Source organism: Dasypus novemcinctus, chromosome 11, assembly GCF_030445035.2.
Source record: "Dasypus novemcinctus isolate mDasNov1 chromosome 11, mDasNov1.1.hap2, whole genome shotgun sequence".
Taxonomy (NCBI): Eukaryota; Metazoa; Chordata; class Mammalia; order Cingulata; family Dasypodidae; genus Dasypus; species Dasypus novemcinctus.
This window is the reverse complement of record NC_080683.1, coordinates 48152722-48172648: the sequence shown is the minus strand read 5'-3', so window position 1 is coordinate 48172648 and position 19927 is coordinate 48152722. Positions and strand designations below refer to the sequence as shown.

The following is a 19927-nucleotide window of genomic DNA, read 5'->3' as shown; positions in this document are numbered from 1 at the left end:
TGCATGTTATCAAAGCTTTCTCTTCACCCCACTGAGTCTCAGTTTTGGAATGATAAACTCACAGTGAGTCGGAAATGGTCCTTGTGCTTCTGGTGCACTGCAGACGTAAAGTGTTGATCACTTGGCTGGGGAAGGCGATTTTCTTCATCCAAAATATCCAGTATTCCTACTAATTTTGCTTCAACTAAGTCTATTTTAATGGGGAAAAAAAATCACAATACTCACAATAAGGTAAAAACATAACATTTTAAAGATATGTGAAAAAATAACTGATCACAAATCTCAAGGACTGGTCAAAACAATAGAACAGATGGTTCTATAAATTTTGCCCCAGAGGCCATAAAGAGCAGATGGATTATAGTCTATGTCTGGCAATTTATTAGAAAGTAAAATCTTATATTTAATATGCTTTTTTAAAAACTCCAGGAAAGAAAGCTGTTAATGTAGTAAAATCTCAAAATCTCATTTGTAAATTAGGCTAAGAGTCTAAGGAATGAGAAATGTCTCTTCTTTCAGATGGCATCTATATTCAAAATGAAGTAAAACTACAGAAGCTTTTACATGCATAGTTTATTATACTACTTTTAGAAATTGGTTTAAATTATATTTCCAAAGTAAATTTTTTCAGTAATAGCATTTTTACATGTTCCTTCCATTTGCATTGTTTGAATTTCCTGCCTATCCAAAATAACTGTAAACTATAAACCACTTAAATTATATTATACAATAATTATTGAGTGAGTCTAAGAGCTAAGGACAAACACATGAAATCAAGATTATGTCCTAAACTAAGCCATAAATGGTAGGAGGTACAGAGGGAAGTGGAGGTAGACTGAAGAAAAAATAAAAAGGATGCAGTACAGCCAAGTCTATCAAACCACATAGTCAAAGGCATAGAGGTGAGAAAGGATAGTGTGTGTTAGGGGAATTCTGAGTCGACCAGGTAAGATGTGAAAATACTTTGAAAAGTTATATATATGTGAAGTATTATTAATATTATTATTATACTACCTTGTCCAAATACAGCACATGAGTTGACTACATTGTCAAATTGGGTTTTCAAAATAAGACTTGCTTAATGGTTGATTTTAAAGACAAGGTGGAAAAAGAAAAGAAAGGTTGAGCATGAGCTGGGGGACTGTTAAAAACAGACAAGGAAAACACAGACCCTGTTCTACCTCTGCACGTGTAATCTTGATGTGATGCATGGAACTTCTGAAGCTAATTTACAACCAGCCAAGGATGCAACCAATGCACAGTGAAGGACAGAACCAAGAGAATCAGAGAAAAGTTTGCTAGGGTTTACTAGCAAACTTCACCTGGAGACTGGCCAACCCATGAACTTCTTATTGTGTGAGATAATAAATCCCTTCACTGCTTAAGCAGCTGAGTTTCTGTCTTAACTGATTCATTTATTAACTGTTTGAAGAGGAAAATACCTATCACAATAAATAGAACAGATTTTAGAAAAACTGTCAAGATAGCTGAATCTGATGCTTTGGTAAGAAAAATAACTTCCAGGCAGTAGTTCTGGAGAAGTAAAACCTGTCTCAAGTCACATAACTAGTAATGATAATCACAAAGCACAGAAAATTACCACTAAAAGCATTCACTGTAACTCAAAGGTAGAGTCAAAAAGCACATACCTATACAGTCCTGATTATCCACATAATGCACTTCATTAACACCTAGACCTTCTTTTTGATACAGTTCTTGTTCCTAAAATAAAATAATCACAATCATACAGATGGAAATACAATATGAAATGTATTTATATTGTGCAATATGAAATGGATTCAGTGATTTGTACCATTTCTGGTCAAACATCTATCAATTAGTCAGAGTACAAAGGTTTATATGAACTAGTATGGGGGTTGAGGAGAGTACCTGTCACTCCTTAAACATTAGGGAGGAAAATCATCTCACTTGGGGGCTCTGCTGCCACAAACACAGAGGATGAACAGACAGCAGAGGAGGTAGAAGCAGAGAGACTGGGAGGAAGGGCAGAAAATGGCAAGGCAGGTTGAGAGAGAAAGTTGTTTGGCAGTGGCAGACACAGAGACAAGAGACTCAGAAAAAGAAACAAGCAGAATTTCAAGTCTACTAAGTCACTAGTAAAAAGCAATGGCAGTTCACTTCTGAGAAGCTATCTGTTAGCATTCCGACCAGATCCCCAGCAAGTCAGCTGCATAATGAACGCCTCTGATGTGGCTAAGCAACAGTTCAGCTGGTGGGGCCTCAATTGGGGAAACTACAGCACACCTCTGTTCCCTGAAATTTGAAAGAGCTTAAAGCAGTTTTAAAATTTGAAGTATAATGGAAATTACCTCTTTTAGAATCCTTTCATTAAAAAATTGTTGAAGTTTTTCATTACAATAGTTGATGCAAAATTGTTCAAAACTGTTATGTTCAAAGTACTCTGAAAACATAAAACCAGAACTAAGAGTCATCATCAGAACAACTGTATATTATAAACTTACCTTAGGGTAAAATTTGATCATATCTATGGCTTAAATCAAGATCAGGTAAAAAAAAAAAAAAGAGAGAGAGAAAATTGTTCTATACTCACCAATTACTCTTATTTCAAAACCTGAATTTTGATTAGCATTAAACTGAATATTAAATATACCTTGCGGGAGCGGAGATGTGGCTCAAGCAGTTGAGCACGCATCTCCCACATGGGAGGTCCCGGTTCAGTTCCCAGTGCCTCCTTAAAAAAAAAAAAAAACCCTACAAACAAATGACAAGCAAAATAAACAAAAAAACTAACTCTGGGAAGCCAATGTGGCTGAATGGCTGAGCACTGGACTTCCCACATATGAGGTAGTGGGTTCAATACCTGGTCCCTGGTACCTCAAGAAAAAAAAAAACCTTGCTTCACTTGACAAAAGGATATTTGCAAGATGAGAAAAATGTCACATAGTAAAAAAATACAAAATGTAAGCTACTTCAAACAATTTTTTAAAGTACAAGTATTAAAGCAATCTAAATTAAATATAGCATAAAAATGATATAAAATTCCAGTTCTTTAAAAGATCTTTTCTATATAATATGGAATATTTCAATTATCAAAAATGCAAGGGATACTAACTCATTTCCAAACCAGGGGATGGTATTACAGGATCTCTAAGATACCTATAGATGTAAAATTTTATGATGCTGTTTATGTGTGCCCTATACTAAACCTGGGGTAGATAAGCAAACAAATGTCTGAAAATTGTGAAATCTCAAGTCAGTGACAGGTGTTTCTCTACCTTTCAACAAAATGTATGACTCATTAAAAATTTTTAAATGTATATTACATAGATTGGCAAAAAACTTTCAAAAGTTAAAAAAATGAAAAACCTACCCCTCTCTAAACATGAACACTCACACCTTCCCTTGGCAAAGGAAAACAAACTGCAGAGAAGGAAGACACAATTCCAGCACAGCCAAATGAAACACATACATCAGTACAACCCAATATAAAACCTGGTACCAACAGTCAATATTTACTTTGAAATTTTTACAACCTTGTCATTCAGAACAAAGCAGCCCTCAGATATTAGTAACCCATTTCATTTCTGGGTACACAGCTCCAAAGTTGCTCTCAGTTATTATTTATCTTAATATCTTATTCATTAGGTGGAAAATTAATTGGAAATAGCTATTTGTTTGCAATTCATACTAGTGACAAATTTTTACACATTTTAATCAGGTTGGCCTATATGCTACATCAATCTGTACTCAGCTTTACGTGGTAGTCAAAGAATTAAGTGTAGTCAAAGGTTTTAGTGATTTAATTATCTTTATTAATAGTAGTCAAGAGGTTACCTTTATTTATTTGTATTTGTTTAAGAGAATAAAGACATCCCCTAACTTAAGTGGTTTCAAACAATGTTTTATTAATTTTAGAGCTAGTAAGACCAAAGCTACCCATGTGTGTCTTTTTCTGAAGCATCAGCTTCCTAAATATATTATGAAATATAAGTATGGCTGTGTAATTGAAAACACATCAAGTGAAAGGTTATTATAAGGGAGAAAAGATTTAAAATATTATTTTTCAATATGTATGGAAAACAGAATGAAAACAAAAAAAAGTAACAAATACAAACTTGCCAAAGAAATTACACGTACCAAAACCAGCAATATCTAGGACTCCAATAAAATAGGATGATGTTTCAAAAGGAAAACACTGATTTACTCTTTTTACCACATGATCAAAAAGATGGCTATAGACAGTCTTTGCCAAGGCATCACGGGCATTGTTTGCTTGCTCCACTTTGAGGGGTACCCTGCAAAAGAACACCATACAAATGAATACTCTTAATTGTAATATATTTTTTGAAGAATGTCAGATACTCAAGGTAAAGTATACCTAAATGTATTCACTATGAAGAACAAAATAATTACAAAGGGTCACATGTGAATAAGCACAGATAAATAGTGGTAAATGGAAAAGACCGAGAAGAACTAAAAGGATTACCTACAATTAGACCAAAAACCATCTACAATTAAGTAAAAAAATCTATTATGGGTTAAAAGAACTTTAGGTTTGAAAAACCTTTGTAAGCTTAATTTATACTCCCTATTACATGCTGGTTATATAAAAAAGTATTCAGAGGAAAAATCTTCCTTTTGATTTTCTTTAAATGCAAAAGAAACTGTGTTTAATTCAGGATACTTTAAAGTTTGGTAATCTGTTTACATTGTTTATGAAAAATCTTTTTATCTTAGAAGTTGAATTTCCTACCTCCACTGTTTAGTATAACTAACATAATTTAATAGTATTAGATACTGCAGATACATATACACAACTCCTGTCCTCAAGAAAATTACAGTCTTATGAAGGGAAAATGACATAAAAGAATTTCCAAAGACTGGGCTAAATCCTGCCATAAAAATATAAATAAGATACCATGGGAATACCAGCAAAAATATCAAATTTGCAAGGAACCTTAAAAGTTATCTAGGTCATCCTGATTTTTGAAACCTCTCTGAAGAGTGGTTTTCCAACTCATATTTCCTTCAATGGAACACTTTCTTAATGAGAATCTATACATGAAAGAAGGAAGAGGGTGTAAACTACAATGTAAACTATAATCCATGCTGTGTAGCAGTACTCCAAAATGTATTCATCAAACGCAAGGATGTACCACACTGATGAAAGAGATTGTTCAAAGAAGTGGGGGTATATAGGGACCTCTTCTGTTTTCCAATGTAACATTTTGTGTGATCTATGTATCTTTAAATAAAAAAAATAAAAAAATAAAAAAAGAACTGCTTTGGAACGGAGAGAAAACAGAAGAAGCAATGTACTTGGGACTAACAGTTATGCCTTTTTGAGTCTTCCCCTGAGCTCCAGAGATATCGCTAAGGAACCAAGCAACTGTATAGGGCAGTGATATAAGTATTCCCTGCCAAGTTTTTCTTTAGGATAAGAATAATTTAGAATTAGTTTAGCAAAGAGTCACGTTGATCATACTTTGCTAAAATTTCCAAAAGTGTCTGAGCTACTGAATTTTCTGAATAGTTAAGCTTTCTAAAATTCATTCCTGTTTTAATTTGTTGAACATTCTCCTGAAACATATTGGTAGAATTGGTAGAATTGCCTAGAATAGAGTATCTGACATTTTCCCCCACAATTTAAGATCTTACACTACCTCAGAATAAGCTTGAATATCAGTGACAAAAAATGAAAATGCATAAGATGCAAGATAATGAGCTCAAAGATACATACTATCAGACACAATCCAGAAGCCTGGTTATTGATTTTAAAAATCTTAGCTCAGCCCTTATTTTCTCATCATTTGAAATGTCTTCTAAATGAAAATCCTACAGGTAGGGAGAAATTCCATTTGCTAAATGTTTTGCTAAAGTGAGTTCTACCTAACAGAAATTTAAATATATACCATATGCGTGGAAAAACAATTTCTGAAGGAAAATAAAACTGTGGTCTAAGTCAAATTTTTATTTATGTAATCGACTCATATTTTCATAGTTGTACAAAAATTAACCTCTAGCTTACTAAAATTCCAAATATGTGCCAAGAAGTACACCTGCAAGGAATAACATTAAGAACTATGGAAGTCCCCATTAACTTTTATGGTAGTTGACTGCAGGGAAATGCACAAACTTTTGATCTATCAAGCCTAGATTTTAGAACATTGTAATGAAAAGAATTAATGAATGGTGCCTAAAGATCACCTTTAGAAAACTTAGTGTTCTCTAAAACAGATTTTTCCTTAACAACTTCAAGGCAGGAATTTAATAGAGCAATGAGTTAAGGTACTTACTTTATAACTGTTCCTTTGGTCCCCCCTGCTGTTGTGAGCATGACTCTTGTGGTTAAACTCACACGAAGATCATCTTGATCCAAACCCAATAATTCAGCACAATATTCCAATGACTGAGTAGATTTATTCTTCAGGGTACAACCACCTAATGAAAATATACTTTAGTTCAAAATGAACAAACATTATTCTCAAGACACACTTCTTGGATTTACACTTTACTTGCACAAAACTATGAAATAGATTATGTTTATTAATTTAGTAGTGGTATCATTCAATCTCAATATTTCACTTCCCTTATCAGATACCCATATTGCTCTGGAGGCCCCCACATGGGACAGTCCATTATATATAGTACTTTTAGCTTTTGGCCCATCAATATTAACCCCCCACTATTTCACTTTTTATTTTTATTATTTTTTTAAAGATTTTTTATTTATTTCTCTCCCCTTCCCACCCCCCTGTCCTCTGTGTCCATTTGCTGCGTGTTCTTGTTTTTGTCCACTTCTGTAGTTGTCAGTGGCACGGGAATCTGTGTTTCTTTTTGTTGCATCACCTTGCTGTGTCAGCTCTCTGTGTGTGCGGTGCCATTCCTGGGCAGGCTGCACTTTCTTTCGCGCTGGGCGGCTCTCCTTAAGGGGGGCACTCCTTGCGCGTGGGGCTCCCCTATGCGAGGGATACCCCTGCGTGGCAGGGCACTCCTTGCGCACATCAGCACTGTGCATGGGCCAGCTCCCCACGGGTCAAGGAGGCCCGGGGTTTGAACTGCAGACCTCCCATGTGGTAGAGGGACACCTATCCACTGGGCCAAGTCCGCTTCCCTATTTCACTTTTTATGATCCCGCAAGTAAAATATACTAATGATGGACCATAGTCCTTAAAAAGATATTAAATATCTGGAGAAACATTCTACCTTATTAAAATTCACATGTCTACAGAAAACTTCAAGGAGAAATTTTAGGGGCAAAAGTTGTAAGGTCAATATGGATATGTATGTGTGTCCAAACATATTTGTATGTATTTATAGATGCAAGGGCCCAGTTGCTTGTGGATGGAGGGAGAGGGTGAGCAGGTACTATATCTACCTATATCTACCTATATAGATATCTATTGATTCCTATTTATGGAGAATACTTTTTTAGAAAAATCTATTATACAGAAAGATAGTATACCATGTGCTTTAGACTCTGGGTTAATCTGGCTCTACCACTTACTACCTTTGTGAACTTGAGCAAATTACTTACTTTCTCTGTACCTCAGTATCCTCATCAATAAAATGAAGATAATGATAGTACCTATGCCATAAGGTTGTTATGACAATTAATAAGGTAACATTTGTAAAATATTTGGAATAGTGCCTGGTGTGTAATAAGGGCTGTATTAACTATTTCAATTATTATAATAAACATTTTACAAATATTTTTAAAGTTAAAGTCATTTCAACACTACCAAACTTCAAAATTACAAAGAATATGTGAATATAATGAGAATTTTGTCATGATAAATTCATAAACATTTAAGAGACCAGTCTCAGAAAAAAATAGATCACAAGATCTGATAAGAATATGGGTTTGTCAAGATAATTCAATGAAGCAAAGAACAGTCTTTTGAACAAATAGCACTAGGAGAAATAGATACCCACATGCAAAAGAATGAAGATGGACTCCTTATATCATACCATATATAGAAATTAACTGGAAATGGGTCAAAGACCTATATGTAAGAGCTAAAACTACAGAACTCTTAGCAGAAAACACCAAAAGCACAGCAGAAAATGAAAAGATAGATTTTATCAAAATTAAAAACTTCTCTCTTTGAAAGGAGAAGTGGAAAGACATTCCACAGAATTAAATATTTGCAAATCATGTATCTAATAATCATGTAACTAAAATATAATCTTAGCTCAGCCCTTATTTTCTCACCATTTGAAATTTCCTCCAAAGAAAATCTTAAAGGTAGGGGGAAATTTCATTTGCTGAATGTTTTGCTAAAATGAGTTCTACTTAACAGAAGTTTAAATATATACCATATGGATGGGAAAACACTTCAGAAGGAAAATAATCTGTAGTCTAAGTCAAATTTTGATTTATATAATCAATTCATAGGTCACGGTAAAGTCACATACAGAACATAGGGGACTTTCATATACCCAACATCCTCTCCCTTTTCCCCCTTCCCCACCAATGATATTTTTACATGTGAATGTTACATTTGCTAAACTGATGTACAAATATTGAAACAACATTGTATGATGTCAATACATGAAAATACCCAGAATAGGCAAATTTATGGAGACAGAAAATAGATTAGTGTTGGCATAAGGTGCGTGGTTAGAAGGGAAATGCAAAAGGACATGGGATTTTTTAGGGTGACAAAATATAAACCTTATTGTAGTGGGAGCATATGTGGCTCAGTGGTCAAAGCTCTGGTTTCCCACATATGAGGTCCCAGGTTCAATCCCCATCCCTGATACCTCAAAAAAATTTAAAAAAAAATAAAAAGCAATAAACCCCATGACTTAAAAAAAAAAAACCTTATTGTGCTAATGACTGCATAATTGCAAATATACTAAAAACCACTGAATTATATACTCTAAATGGGTGAATGATAGAGTAGATGTGAATTATCTTAATAAAGCTGTTGCCAAAAAAAAAAAAAAAAAGAGAAGACATTGATAATATACTGAACCTTTAATTCTATGAAAATGTGTTTACTAGTTTACTATTCATGTCCAATTTCTACATGCACATATATGCATTAGCTAAGATTATATAAATCTCAATAAACTGACCACCATTAATTAATTCAAATACTTTTTTTCACTATATTATAAATTTTCTCATATACCTCCAGGAATTATATAAGGCTAAAGTAAAAAAAGTTTAAAAAAAAAGTTTTAAAAAAGTAAATCTATAAAATAATACAAGGTTGCTATTTCACACAACAAAATTTCTTTAGGGAAGTGGAGGTGGCTGAAATGATTGGGTTCTGCCTACCATATGTGAGGACCTGGGTTCAATCCCTGGGGCCCCCAGTAAAAAAAAAGTGTGCCCATGTGGCGAGCCAAGTGCCCGCAAAGTTAGCCAAGTGCCTGCGTGGTGGTCAGTGCCTGCGCAAGTGAGTCACATAGCAAGATGCAACAAAAGAGAAACGAAGGGGAGAGTCAAGGTAAAGTGCAACAGAAACCAGGAACTGAGGTGGCACAAGTGACAGGGAACCTCTCTCCACATCACAGGTCCCCAGGATCAAATCCCAGTGAATCCTAGAGGAGAAAAATGAGAAGAGAAGACAAAAAGAGAAATAGATACAGAAGATCATACAGCGAATGGACACGGACAGCAAAAAAAATAGCAGGGCAGGGGGAATGGGAGGGGGGAAAACTTCTTTAAACATTCTTAAAATTTATGGTTATTTTGGCAGCTTGAGAATATTTATGAATTCCAAAAAGAGATATTATATTTGTAATCTGGTCTTTTCCTCTGGGCATCATAACCCTTTGATTGTATTAGACTGCTGAGACATCTGATAAAACTGATTCAACCACATCATTAGAGAGCAACTCAGCGTTGAGTCCCAGACCCTTTTGTGGGCTGATAAAACACACTCTCACATAGAGGTAAATACACAGAGAAGCTACACAGAGGGTCCTGCACCCTGCGAACAGAAATGAGCCTGACAGTCTACAGCTGACCTTGTAAAGAGAAAAGAGCAGCTGAGCCCAGAAAGTAATGAGCCCCAGAGGAAGAGAGATAAGCCCTATGCCAACATACAGCTGAGAAAGATCAGAAGAAACTGGGCCCATGAGGAAAAAGGAAGGTTGAACCCTCACAGACATCGCCTGCCATCTTGCTTCAACATGTGGCAGCTGACTATGGGTGAGGAAGTACCTCTTACAGTATCTTGAACTATACTCTTTAAGGCCTTGTAACTATAAACTTTTACCCTAATTAAATATCCTTTATAAAAACCAACAGATTTCTGGTACTTTGCATCAGCACCCCTGTTGGCTGACTAATACAGTTATCACTACATATTTTTTTCTTAGATGGAATTTTAAAAAAGAGGCATTCCAACAGGTATTCTCTGCATATACATAATGCAAAAACTTTATGACAGTAAGAGTCTTATAAATGTTTATCAGAAATAAAAATTGTTCTGATAAAATAATTATAAAAAATACCCAGAGTTTTTTCAAATTGCTAGGACATGCCAAAAGTTGAGCTCTACGGGGAAAAAATATAATTTCTAATTAGAAAAGTATCATTTGGATCTATAGGAGTGTCATAGTAGAAATGAAGATTAATATAGTATCATAACTATCAAAATTAAAATAATCTATTCATTAATTGTCTCACTCTAATCATCTGCTTTCTGTTCTTTTCTCCTCAAGAAGAGTTTGGGAAGAATTAGAGGAGATGCAAATATATGCCATGTCCTTTGTGACCAAGTGTTTCTCAATTAACTGGAGCAACATTAAAATACTCTTCTATAAATTTGCAAGTCTAACACAGGGGAAAATACAAGGTGTGAAAATGTGACCTATTACTTCTGGCAATATTTCCAAATTTGCATCAATTACTCTAAACTGAAGATCTTCCTTTTGTGTGACTTAGAATCTCATATGCCCCTCTGGTATAAGAGTAATACAGAACATTTGAAATGTGTTCTAACACTGATTACACTTTCAAATTAAATTTCCATAACCCCTCAAGAAGTATTTAAAAATCTTAATGCACATTAATAACACCTATTTCCGGATAAGTTTTTTTTTTTCCATTTTAAAGTAGAAATAATCTGTGTTTTGATTTTTACTTACTCATGTAAAACACTTTCAGTACTTACTATGTGCCAGAGAGTAGTATTTGAAGCATTTTATAATCCTTACCTTGTTTATTCTTCTTTACAGCATCATATAAAAACTATTTATCATCCCCAGTTTAGAGGTGAGGAAACTAGACATGGAGACGTTAAGCTACCTGCCCAACGTCACACAAGTAGTTCTTGGCAAAGCAGCCTGGCTCAAGAGCATGCACTTTTATCCATTATACTATACTGCATCTCATGCTATTTTTATGCCATCAGAAGACATTCAATCTGAAAGTCATTAACACTGTCTATTTTAATCTGTTCATTCACAGATCAGGACTCTCTGGGAGATTCAGTGAACTGGGGGCAATATGGGACAAAATTTGGCACAAGCTCCTGAGTTAGTTGGATATAGGTAAAGTCCAACTCTCACATCTTCAATTTCATTAATAAGTATATTCTTTAATATGTTCTGTTTCTCAAACACAGATATCTCATAGTGTGTAGATGTAGTATGATGTTTGGATCAAATACAGTATATATGAAAACTTCTTGCACATACCAGACATGTTTTTAAAATGTTCTTTCCCTTCCTCTCATGCCCATTAATTACTATAGCAGTACATATTATTACATAATAGTATACATAAGTAGTGCATACTATTGGAGGTACTGTACATTAAAGGCACTTCTCGGGGGCAGATGTGGTTCAAGCAGTTGAGCGCCTGCTTCCCACATGGGAGGTCCCGAGTTCAGTCCCCAGTGCCTCCTAAAAACAAAAAAAACAAATAACAAGCAAACAAATGAAAAAACTATTTCAGGGGAGCCAATGTGGCTCAGTGGTTGAGCGCTGGTTTCTGGCATATGAAGTCCAGGATTCAATCCTTGGCCCTGGTACCTCAAAAAAAAAAAAAAAAAAAAAGCACTTCCCATGGATTATTTCATTTAAACAAAAATGAAGAAACCAAGGCTTAGAAAATTAGTTGAAAATTTCAACTAAATAATACTCTGTAGACAGTTATTTATTCTTCATAAAAGGAGTGGTTTACTCCTATTTGGTATCACTGATTTTTTTCCAAACTTATAATGGCTAACAATGAAGCATCCCTCATTTGCAAAATTCACCATGTAACACAAGATATTCCATAAATTTCAGTGTAAATATTAACAAACCTACAAAAAAAAAAAACAATTCAATTTACACATGAAGAAATGACAGACCTTCTCTTTAATTTTACTTCTTCTAAAACAAACAAAAACAGAAACAAGAAACCTGAAGTGCTGCCAGCTTCCTCAAAATCAATATTTCCAAGGTGCAGGACACCAGCTACTACCCGGAATAGATCAAGCTTCTCTTCATCATCCAAACCAATCTTTTTCATGGCTGTGCATATTCTAATAAAATCTCCATGGTCATCTAACAGAGGATCTTTCAAGGAACCAGCCTTCAGATGCTACAAAATAAGAAGATGTCAGTTAACTTGATCTTTCATTATTTAAACAGAGTAAAATTACTACAATGGGTCTACTAATGCACTACATAACATGCAAAATAAAATTTTTCAATGCAAAATTTTAGCATTCTAACATTCAAAAATTGAATGGCTGGGTAAAGTATTCACGAGATTTCCCTGTATTATTCTTTTATGACTGCATGTGAATTTACAATGAAATCAATACAATTTTCAATTAAAAATTAAATACTTTCCAATTAAACTACAGTTTTAATCCTAAAGCATTAAAATACTAGGGTATCAGATGAATATATAAATTGAGTGGTATGACAGTTTGAAGTTCTTTGGTGAATCCCCAAAAGAGAAAGATTATGTTTTTTAACTAATCCATTGCTGTGGGTATGTGTCTCTTTTGATTGGACTACATCAGTGAGGCATAACTCAGGTTGAGTCACGGCCCTCTTGCGGGACCTTATATAAACAGAGGCACAGAGAGACACACAGGAATAGAGAGCTCTGCCCATGTAACCCAGCCATATGAGAGAGGACTCAAGGATCACGTAAGCAAGAAGTCCCCAAGAAGATGGGTCCACAGAGCAGTTCAAGGCTGAGGAGATGAGCCCTGGCATATGCCTGATCACCACATGGCAGAATGAAAGGATCAAAAGTAACTAATTTTGATAAGAAAGCATCTCTAATAGTGCCTTGATTTGGACATTTCATGACCTTGGATCTGTAAGCTTTTACAACAAATAAATCCCCTTCATAAAAGCTAATACATTTCTGATACTTTTTATCAGCAGCCCTTTGGCAAACTGAGACAAGTTGGAAAGAAGGGAATATCAGTGGTTGAAATGAATTAATATGTCTCTTCAGATAAAAAAGAATTAACCTCAAAAACTGAAAAAATAAAATACAAACTTAGCATTATACTCCTTTAGGTTAACTACCATCAACTGCACCAGTATTAAACATTAGTAAATACTGGAAGGCTGATATAATTTTATAAACCTTTCTGTGTAAGTATATATGAAGTAAAATGTATTTAAAAGGATTATCCTTACTCTAAGAATTTATGCAGTGGCTTTCCAGACTTTTTTTTTAAACAGTGGCTTTCCAGAAAACATTTCAGAAAATGAAGATAAAATTTGTTTTCCCTCCTAAAAGAATCCACATCTAAAGTATTCATTTGTTAGCTAAGAAACTCAGAAAAATACTCAGGGAATAAACTCAAAAAAAACCTCAGGGAATAAAAACATTGGACTGGAGAAACTAGAAGGAGCACTATAAAAGTTACAGGACACAGGAAGACAGGGCTAAGAATTTTCCAGAAATTGCAACTGTAAAATAGCATCAGAATTAATTGGCCATTAACTCTCCTAGTAGATATTTTTCTCCCAAGGAATCAATGACTTCCCAGTTAAAGTTGTAACTGTTTTTCTACAAAACTTTTTTACATGGTCAATTATGTTTGTGTAGTTTCTGGAAAATGTCTAGATAATGAAATCCAATTTTATTCTTAAACGAAGCAAAAGAAACAAACACATGCAGCCAAAGTCAACAGAAAACTTTATATGCAGAATTTTCAGTCTTGCAATTGAAAGCTTACTTCATTTAGTTATTGTTTCTAATCAAATGTTAATGAACATACTGCTATTATGACAGACTAAAAATACTGCACACTCCAAAAATTACACACAGCTTAAAAATACTCAAAAGGAATTAGGCAAAGGATTCTACTCAGTCAAAATGATCACCTCATCCTCCTGATAAAGAAGACATAAAAAGTAATTTAAACATGTTAATCCATTGTTCATTTATATGTATAAATTATGTGAATAACATTACTGACAAAATACGATCGCTCTAGAAACAGAAACAGTGAAAGAATACGTTTTCTTTTCTAGACAGTGAATAACGGTTCTCTTTCTCCTCTAATCAGTTTTTTCCATGCCAAAAGATCAAAGATATATAAGTTTTTTTTCCCCTTTAGGACAGCTGCAATGTTCCACTAGATCTTAGTGGAGGGAATACAACTTCTGTATCATTATTTCACATTATACATATGGTCTTATTAAGACAAAGGAAGATACTGTAATTAATCTAAGTACAGACTGTTAAAGTTCCAACCAAGGCTGCAGCATAAAAATTTTCTATTTATAGTTCAGACACCTGTGTCTATAATTATTTATAAAATGTCTACCTAAACAAAAGGTAACTGCAAACTCATCTGCTTAGTATTCAAAATAATGGTATTTTTTTAATTCCTTTTCTGCTCTTTCCTATGACTATATTAAAGATTTAATTCACCCCATTATTAAAAAACATCTGACTCACAAATGCAGGAACATCAAAAATAATTACAACCTGTTCACTTAAATACTCAGTATAAGTCTTCTAACAGAATCAATAATGGTGATATTAACTAGTACTTATAGTTAATCCTGACAGTATTTCATAACTTAAGCTCCCTAAGTAAATAAAATATAATATCATTTATTAATTAAATACATTGCATAAAGTTTATAAGGCTATAAGTAAGTTTTTAGATTAAGGATTTAATGTTTTTAATATAATACTTGATATCATTCTACATAATGATTCTTAGGAAATATTATAGTTATTTAGCGAGACTAATATATAACACATTTTAAAACATATTATGGAAATATAATGACTTGAAGAAAAATACAATAAAAATAATACAAAATAATACTGTTTACTTCAAGGATGACATCAGCCTTGAGAAGACAATAAATTATAAAGATATATTTTACATCTTTACTGTTGCACGATTAAATCACAAATGTATAAAATGAGATTACATTTCAAAAAGCCAGACGATTCTTAGGCAATTTAATACCCTCATATCCAAAAAGGAACAAGAGTAGAGTAGTGCATTGAGGCCTAACCAAGAACTTGAAGCCTTGCTTCTGTAGTTAATGACGGTGGTATAAAGTTACATATGTAACATGTGCTGAGTCTTGGATGAATATTTACCCTCTAAAAGTATAAGCCTAAAAGTAAGAAATCTCATATGGGCTTCAAAATAGCAAATATAATGTATCTTTCAGCATAATTTTTTTTGCTTAAAATATTTTAATAAAAACAAGTCTACCATACCTCAGGACTTTTGCGGTTCTGTAAAATCTGTTTGTCGGTTTCTTTGGTAGCAAAGTATCTAGTGCAGCCTCGGTTTAAATACTATGACAAAGAAATTTTAAAATGTAATTAGCACATATAATCCACAGGTAAATAATACAGGAGAAAACAAAATTTAATAAATTGTGCTAACCATAAAGATTTCTAAACATAACCTAAGTGTCATTAAATTTTATATTTCTATATTTTACAAACATTTTACTCCTATAAATCAAACCAAGGATGATGAGCACTCTAATCTCCCTGAAAGTAGATTAAATTAAATGATCAAAATAAATATCAACACTATGGATTTTGAAGGGTAGCTATTTTATGTGATCACAGTGTCAAATGTTTGTAAAAATATAATTCATATGATCAATCCAAAAAGGAAATCAAGAAAAGAATTTCGTTTGCAATATCACCTAAAAGAATAAAATATCTTGGACTCAATTTAATCAAGAATGTAAAATATAAAATATTGCTTTGTTTAAAAAATGGAAAGAATTCCTGTGTTCATGGACTGGAAGTCAATGCAATCCCAATCAAAACTGCATCAGACATTTCTGTAGAAATGGAAAAGCCAACCCTCAGACTGATATGGAATTACAAAGGGCTCCAAAGAGCCAAAATATGGAGATGGAGGTTACCCTCTTCCTGATTTCAAAACTTACTACATTACAATTATCCAAACAGTGTGGTACTGGCGTAAGGGCAGACATGCAGACCAATGGAATAGAATTGAGAATCCGAAAATAAAACCAGACATCTATGTCCAATTGATTTTGAACAAGGATGCCAAGTACATTCAATGGGAAAAGAATTATCTCTTCAACAAATGCTCCTGGGAAACCTGGATTTCCATATACAAAAGAATGAAGTTGGACTTCTACTTCACACCTTTTACAAATATGAACTCAAAATAGATCATCAAAAGGAGGTTGAGCATGGAGAGAAGTCCACACTGCTCCTCGCTGGGCAGACCCTTCTTTCCAGACCTTCAATATTCACACTGCTGAGGAGTCCACTTCACTGGGGTTTAGTCATGGCATCTAGTTATCTGAATGAAATCTCAGTGATCCAGCCACAGGGCCAGGTGAGGTTGCACTAAACTGAAAGAGCCAGAAGCTTCCTGCCCTGTATACCCACAGCCTCACGGTACCCCCTCCTGTGACCTCAGATGTCCCTCAAACTTCCCCCAGATACACCCAGGAGGCAATGGTGGCCTTGGGACAAGTTGGGTGACATCCACAGAGAATTTGCAATCTATCACCATCCTCTCAGGCTGTGAGAATCAGTGTGACTCTATGTAAGTATAAATATTTCAAGTAAAACTTATATTTATTCAAGGAAAAATTCTTTTCAGAGTTACAGAGTATGTATATTTTATTACCATACATGGGAAAGGCCTGCCAGCAGGCTGACTGAGGTAGCGATGAAAATTTTCTCTTCTGACTGCTAAAATCATCACTTCCCCTTTCCAAGCCTTCGACTGATTAGATGAGTCATCTCTGATTGCTGAAGGCAATCTCAGTTGATTATAGATGTAATCAGTCATAGATGCAAAGAATTTACTGATGACTTAAGTCAACAAAATATCCTCACAGTAACAATTAGGTAAGGGTCTGCTGACCAAACAACTGGGCACACTACCTGGCCAAAGTAACAAATGAACATACCCATCACAACTACTATACAAGAGAAATGTCTGCCAGCATGTTCTCTTCAAGTCAGATTCAGCTGATGTCTTAATGACAGTAAAAGCCTTCAAGAGTCAAAATAGTAGGGGTTCTGGAAGAAATTAGTTGTCTTTACTGACTTTCTTGTGAATAAGATGAGTTTAAACTTTTTTATATAATATTGAATGCTTGACTATTTTAGGAAATTTCTTGGAATATAGAAGAATAAATTATTCCTGAAGCAAAATAAAGCAATATAGGATGATCCAAGATGGCAGAGTAGGGAATAGTAGGCTACGCTGCTGCTCCAGAAGCTGCAGGAAGGAAGGAAGGCTTCCTAGGCATAGGGGAAGCTGCAGGGTTACAGGGGTGATCAGAGTGGGCAGTTGTAGAGGGGGCGCCCAGCCAGCAACCAGAGGAGCAGGGAGCCACATAGCGATCTAGCTAGTGACAGGGTGCCCAGCCTGACACCAGGCAAGCAGCAGACTACAGGGCCATGTCATTGGGACCAAACAGGCAGCAAGGGAGCCATGGCATGGGAGTGCCCAGCTGGATACCAAGGGAGACAGGAGCCACCGGGGAATCTAGCTGGTGACGGGGGGACCAGCTGTACACAAGGCAAGTAGCAGGCTGACGGGCAATCAGAGAAGACACACACCAGAGTAGCGGCCAGCTGTGGGGTGATTGATCTAAGTGGGGAGAGGGATCCTAGCCTGATGCCTGAGGCTTGAGAGGGAAATGTGTTTTGTTGCTGTTGTTATTGTTCTTCCCTTTCCTCATGCAGTTACCTATGGAGAGACAGGCTGCAGGGTGACCGGAAAGTTGAGCAGCCCAAGAGGAGGGCTAGCTAGAAGCCTATGACCCAAGAGGGAGGGCCCTTTTTATCTTTTCTTTCTTCTTCTTTGTTTTCATTCTTTTTCCTTCTCTTCTCCTCTTTCTTTCTTCCTATTGTTCCTTCATTATTCTCTGTTTGTCTTCTTCCTTTTCTACAAATTTTACTTTTATATATTTTTTCTTCCTTTCCTTATTTTTTAAAATATTCTTTGCTTTTTCATTTAAACACAGACAGTTCTAAAGATTTAGAATATGTAGAACCAAGTTTCAAAGACCCTTAACACAAAGCCAATCAAAAACAAAACCCTACACAAAAGAGAGTAACCTACCAACAGAATAAACCCATTAAGATGAATAGATACCAAGAAATCAACAAAAAATTACAAGCCATGCTAAGAAACATGAAGATATGGAACAGACCAAAGAATAAAAAGCAGGATGAGATGCAGAATGTGAAACAATTAATCAAAAATGTCCAAATAAATCTCCTAAATCAATTCAATAAGATAAGCAAAGAGATAAGTAATATTATGAAGACACTGAGAATATAACCAGAAGAAATTATAAACCTTCATAAAAAAATAACAGCTCTTATGGAAATGAAAGGCATAATGAAAGAAATTAAAAATACAGTAGAATCAAACAACAGATCGGAAACAGGCAGAGGAAAGAATTAGTGAAGTGGAAATAGGACATCTGTAATCACACAATCATATAGATAGTAGAACAGAGAGACAAAAAAAAAAGGAAAAAATTCATCAGGGACTCGGAATCAAATGACAGAATGAAATGCACAAACATGCACATTATGGTTGTCCCAGAGGGAGAACAGAGGGGAAAAAGAGCAGAAGGAGTGTCTGAAGAAATAACAGCTGAAAATTTCCCAACACTTATGAGGACCATGGCTGTACATGTCCAGTAAGCACAGCATATCCCAAACAGAATAAATCTTGGCATACCTACTCAGAGACACATACTAATCAGATTGTCAAATGCCAAAGATAATCACATATAAGGAATGCTCAATGAGATTAAGTGTTTATTCCTCACAAGAAGCCATGGAGGTGAGAAGGCACTGGTATGATACAGTTAGGGTGCTGAAAGAAAAAAACTCCCACTCAAGAATTCTATATCAAGCAACACATGACAAATATAAGCCTAAATTTTAAAATGGCTGAAGTACAGCCTTTACAGTAATGATATAGAATCTTAATGGATTAAACACCCCAATTAACAGACACAGATTGACATAAAAAATATGACCAATCTATATGGTGTCTATAAGAGACTTACTTTAGATACAAGGACACAAATAGGTTGCAAATGAAAGGATGGAAAACTATTTTCCATGTAAACAGTAACCCAAAAAGGCCTGGAATAGCTATACTAATATCAAACAAAATAGACTTTAAATGCAAAACAATTTTAAGAGACAAAGGACACTATATATTAGTAAAAGGGGAGGGAGCAGATGTGGCTCAAGTGGTTGAGCACCGCCTCACACACGGGAGGTCCTGGGTTCAGGTCCCAATTCCTCCTGAAGAAACAAAAACAAACAAACCAAAAAAAACCCAACTCAGGGAAGCCGAGATGGCTTAGTGGTTGAGCACTGGCTTCCCACATATGAGGCCCCAGGTTCAATCCCCGGCCCCTGGTACCTCAAAAAAAAAGGGGGGCGGGGCTACCAAGAAGAAGGAACAAGTGTAAATATTTTTGTACCTAACCAGGTTGCCCTGAAATA

At 35.0% G+C, this 19927-nt stretch overlaps 1 protein-coding gene across 7 annotated transcripts in view; it reads right to left on the bottom strand.

Annotated features, from left to right (window-relative positions):
• MYO6 (myosin VI) overlaps nucleotides 1-19927 on the bottom strand; it is a 183743-nt gene that overhangs the window by 40045 nt on the left and 123771 nt on the right. For all 7 annotated transcript variants that reach the window (XM_058307050.2, XM_058307052.2, XM_071218553.1 and 4 more), the window contains 7 exons: nucleotides 15656-15736; nucleotides 12352-12532; nucleotides 6276-6420; nucleotides 4117-4274; nucleotides 2328-2419; nucleotides 1647-1719; nucleotides 63-190 (listed from right to left, as the gene is read on the bottom strand). In XM_058307050.2, the coding sequence (XP_058163033.1) occupies nucleotides 63-190; nucleotides 1647-1719; nucleotides 2328-2419; nucleotides 4117-4274; nucleotides 6276-6420; nucleotides 12352-12532; nucleotides 15656-15736 (858 nt within the window). The remainder of the gene's footprint in view (nucleotides 1-62; nucleotides 191-1646; nucleotides 1720-2327; nucleotides 2420-4116; nucleotides 4275-6275; nucleotides 6421-12351; nucleotides 12533-15655; nucleotides 15737-19927) is intronic.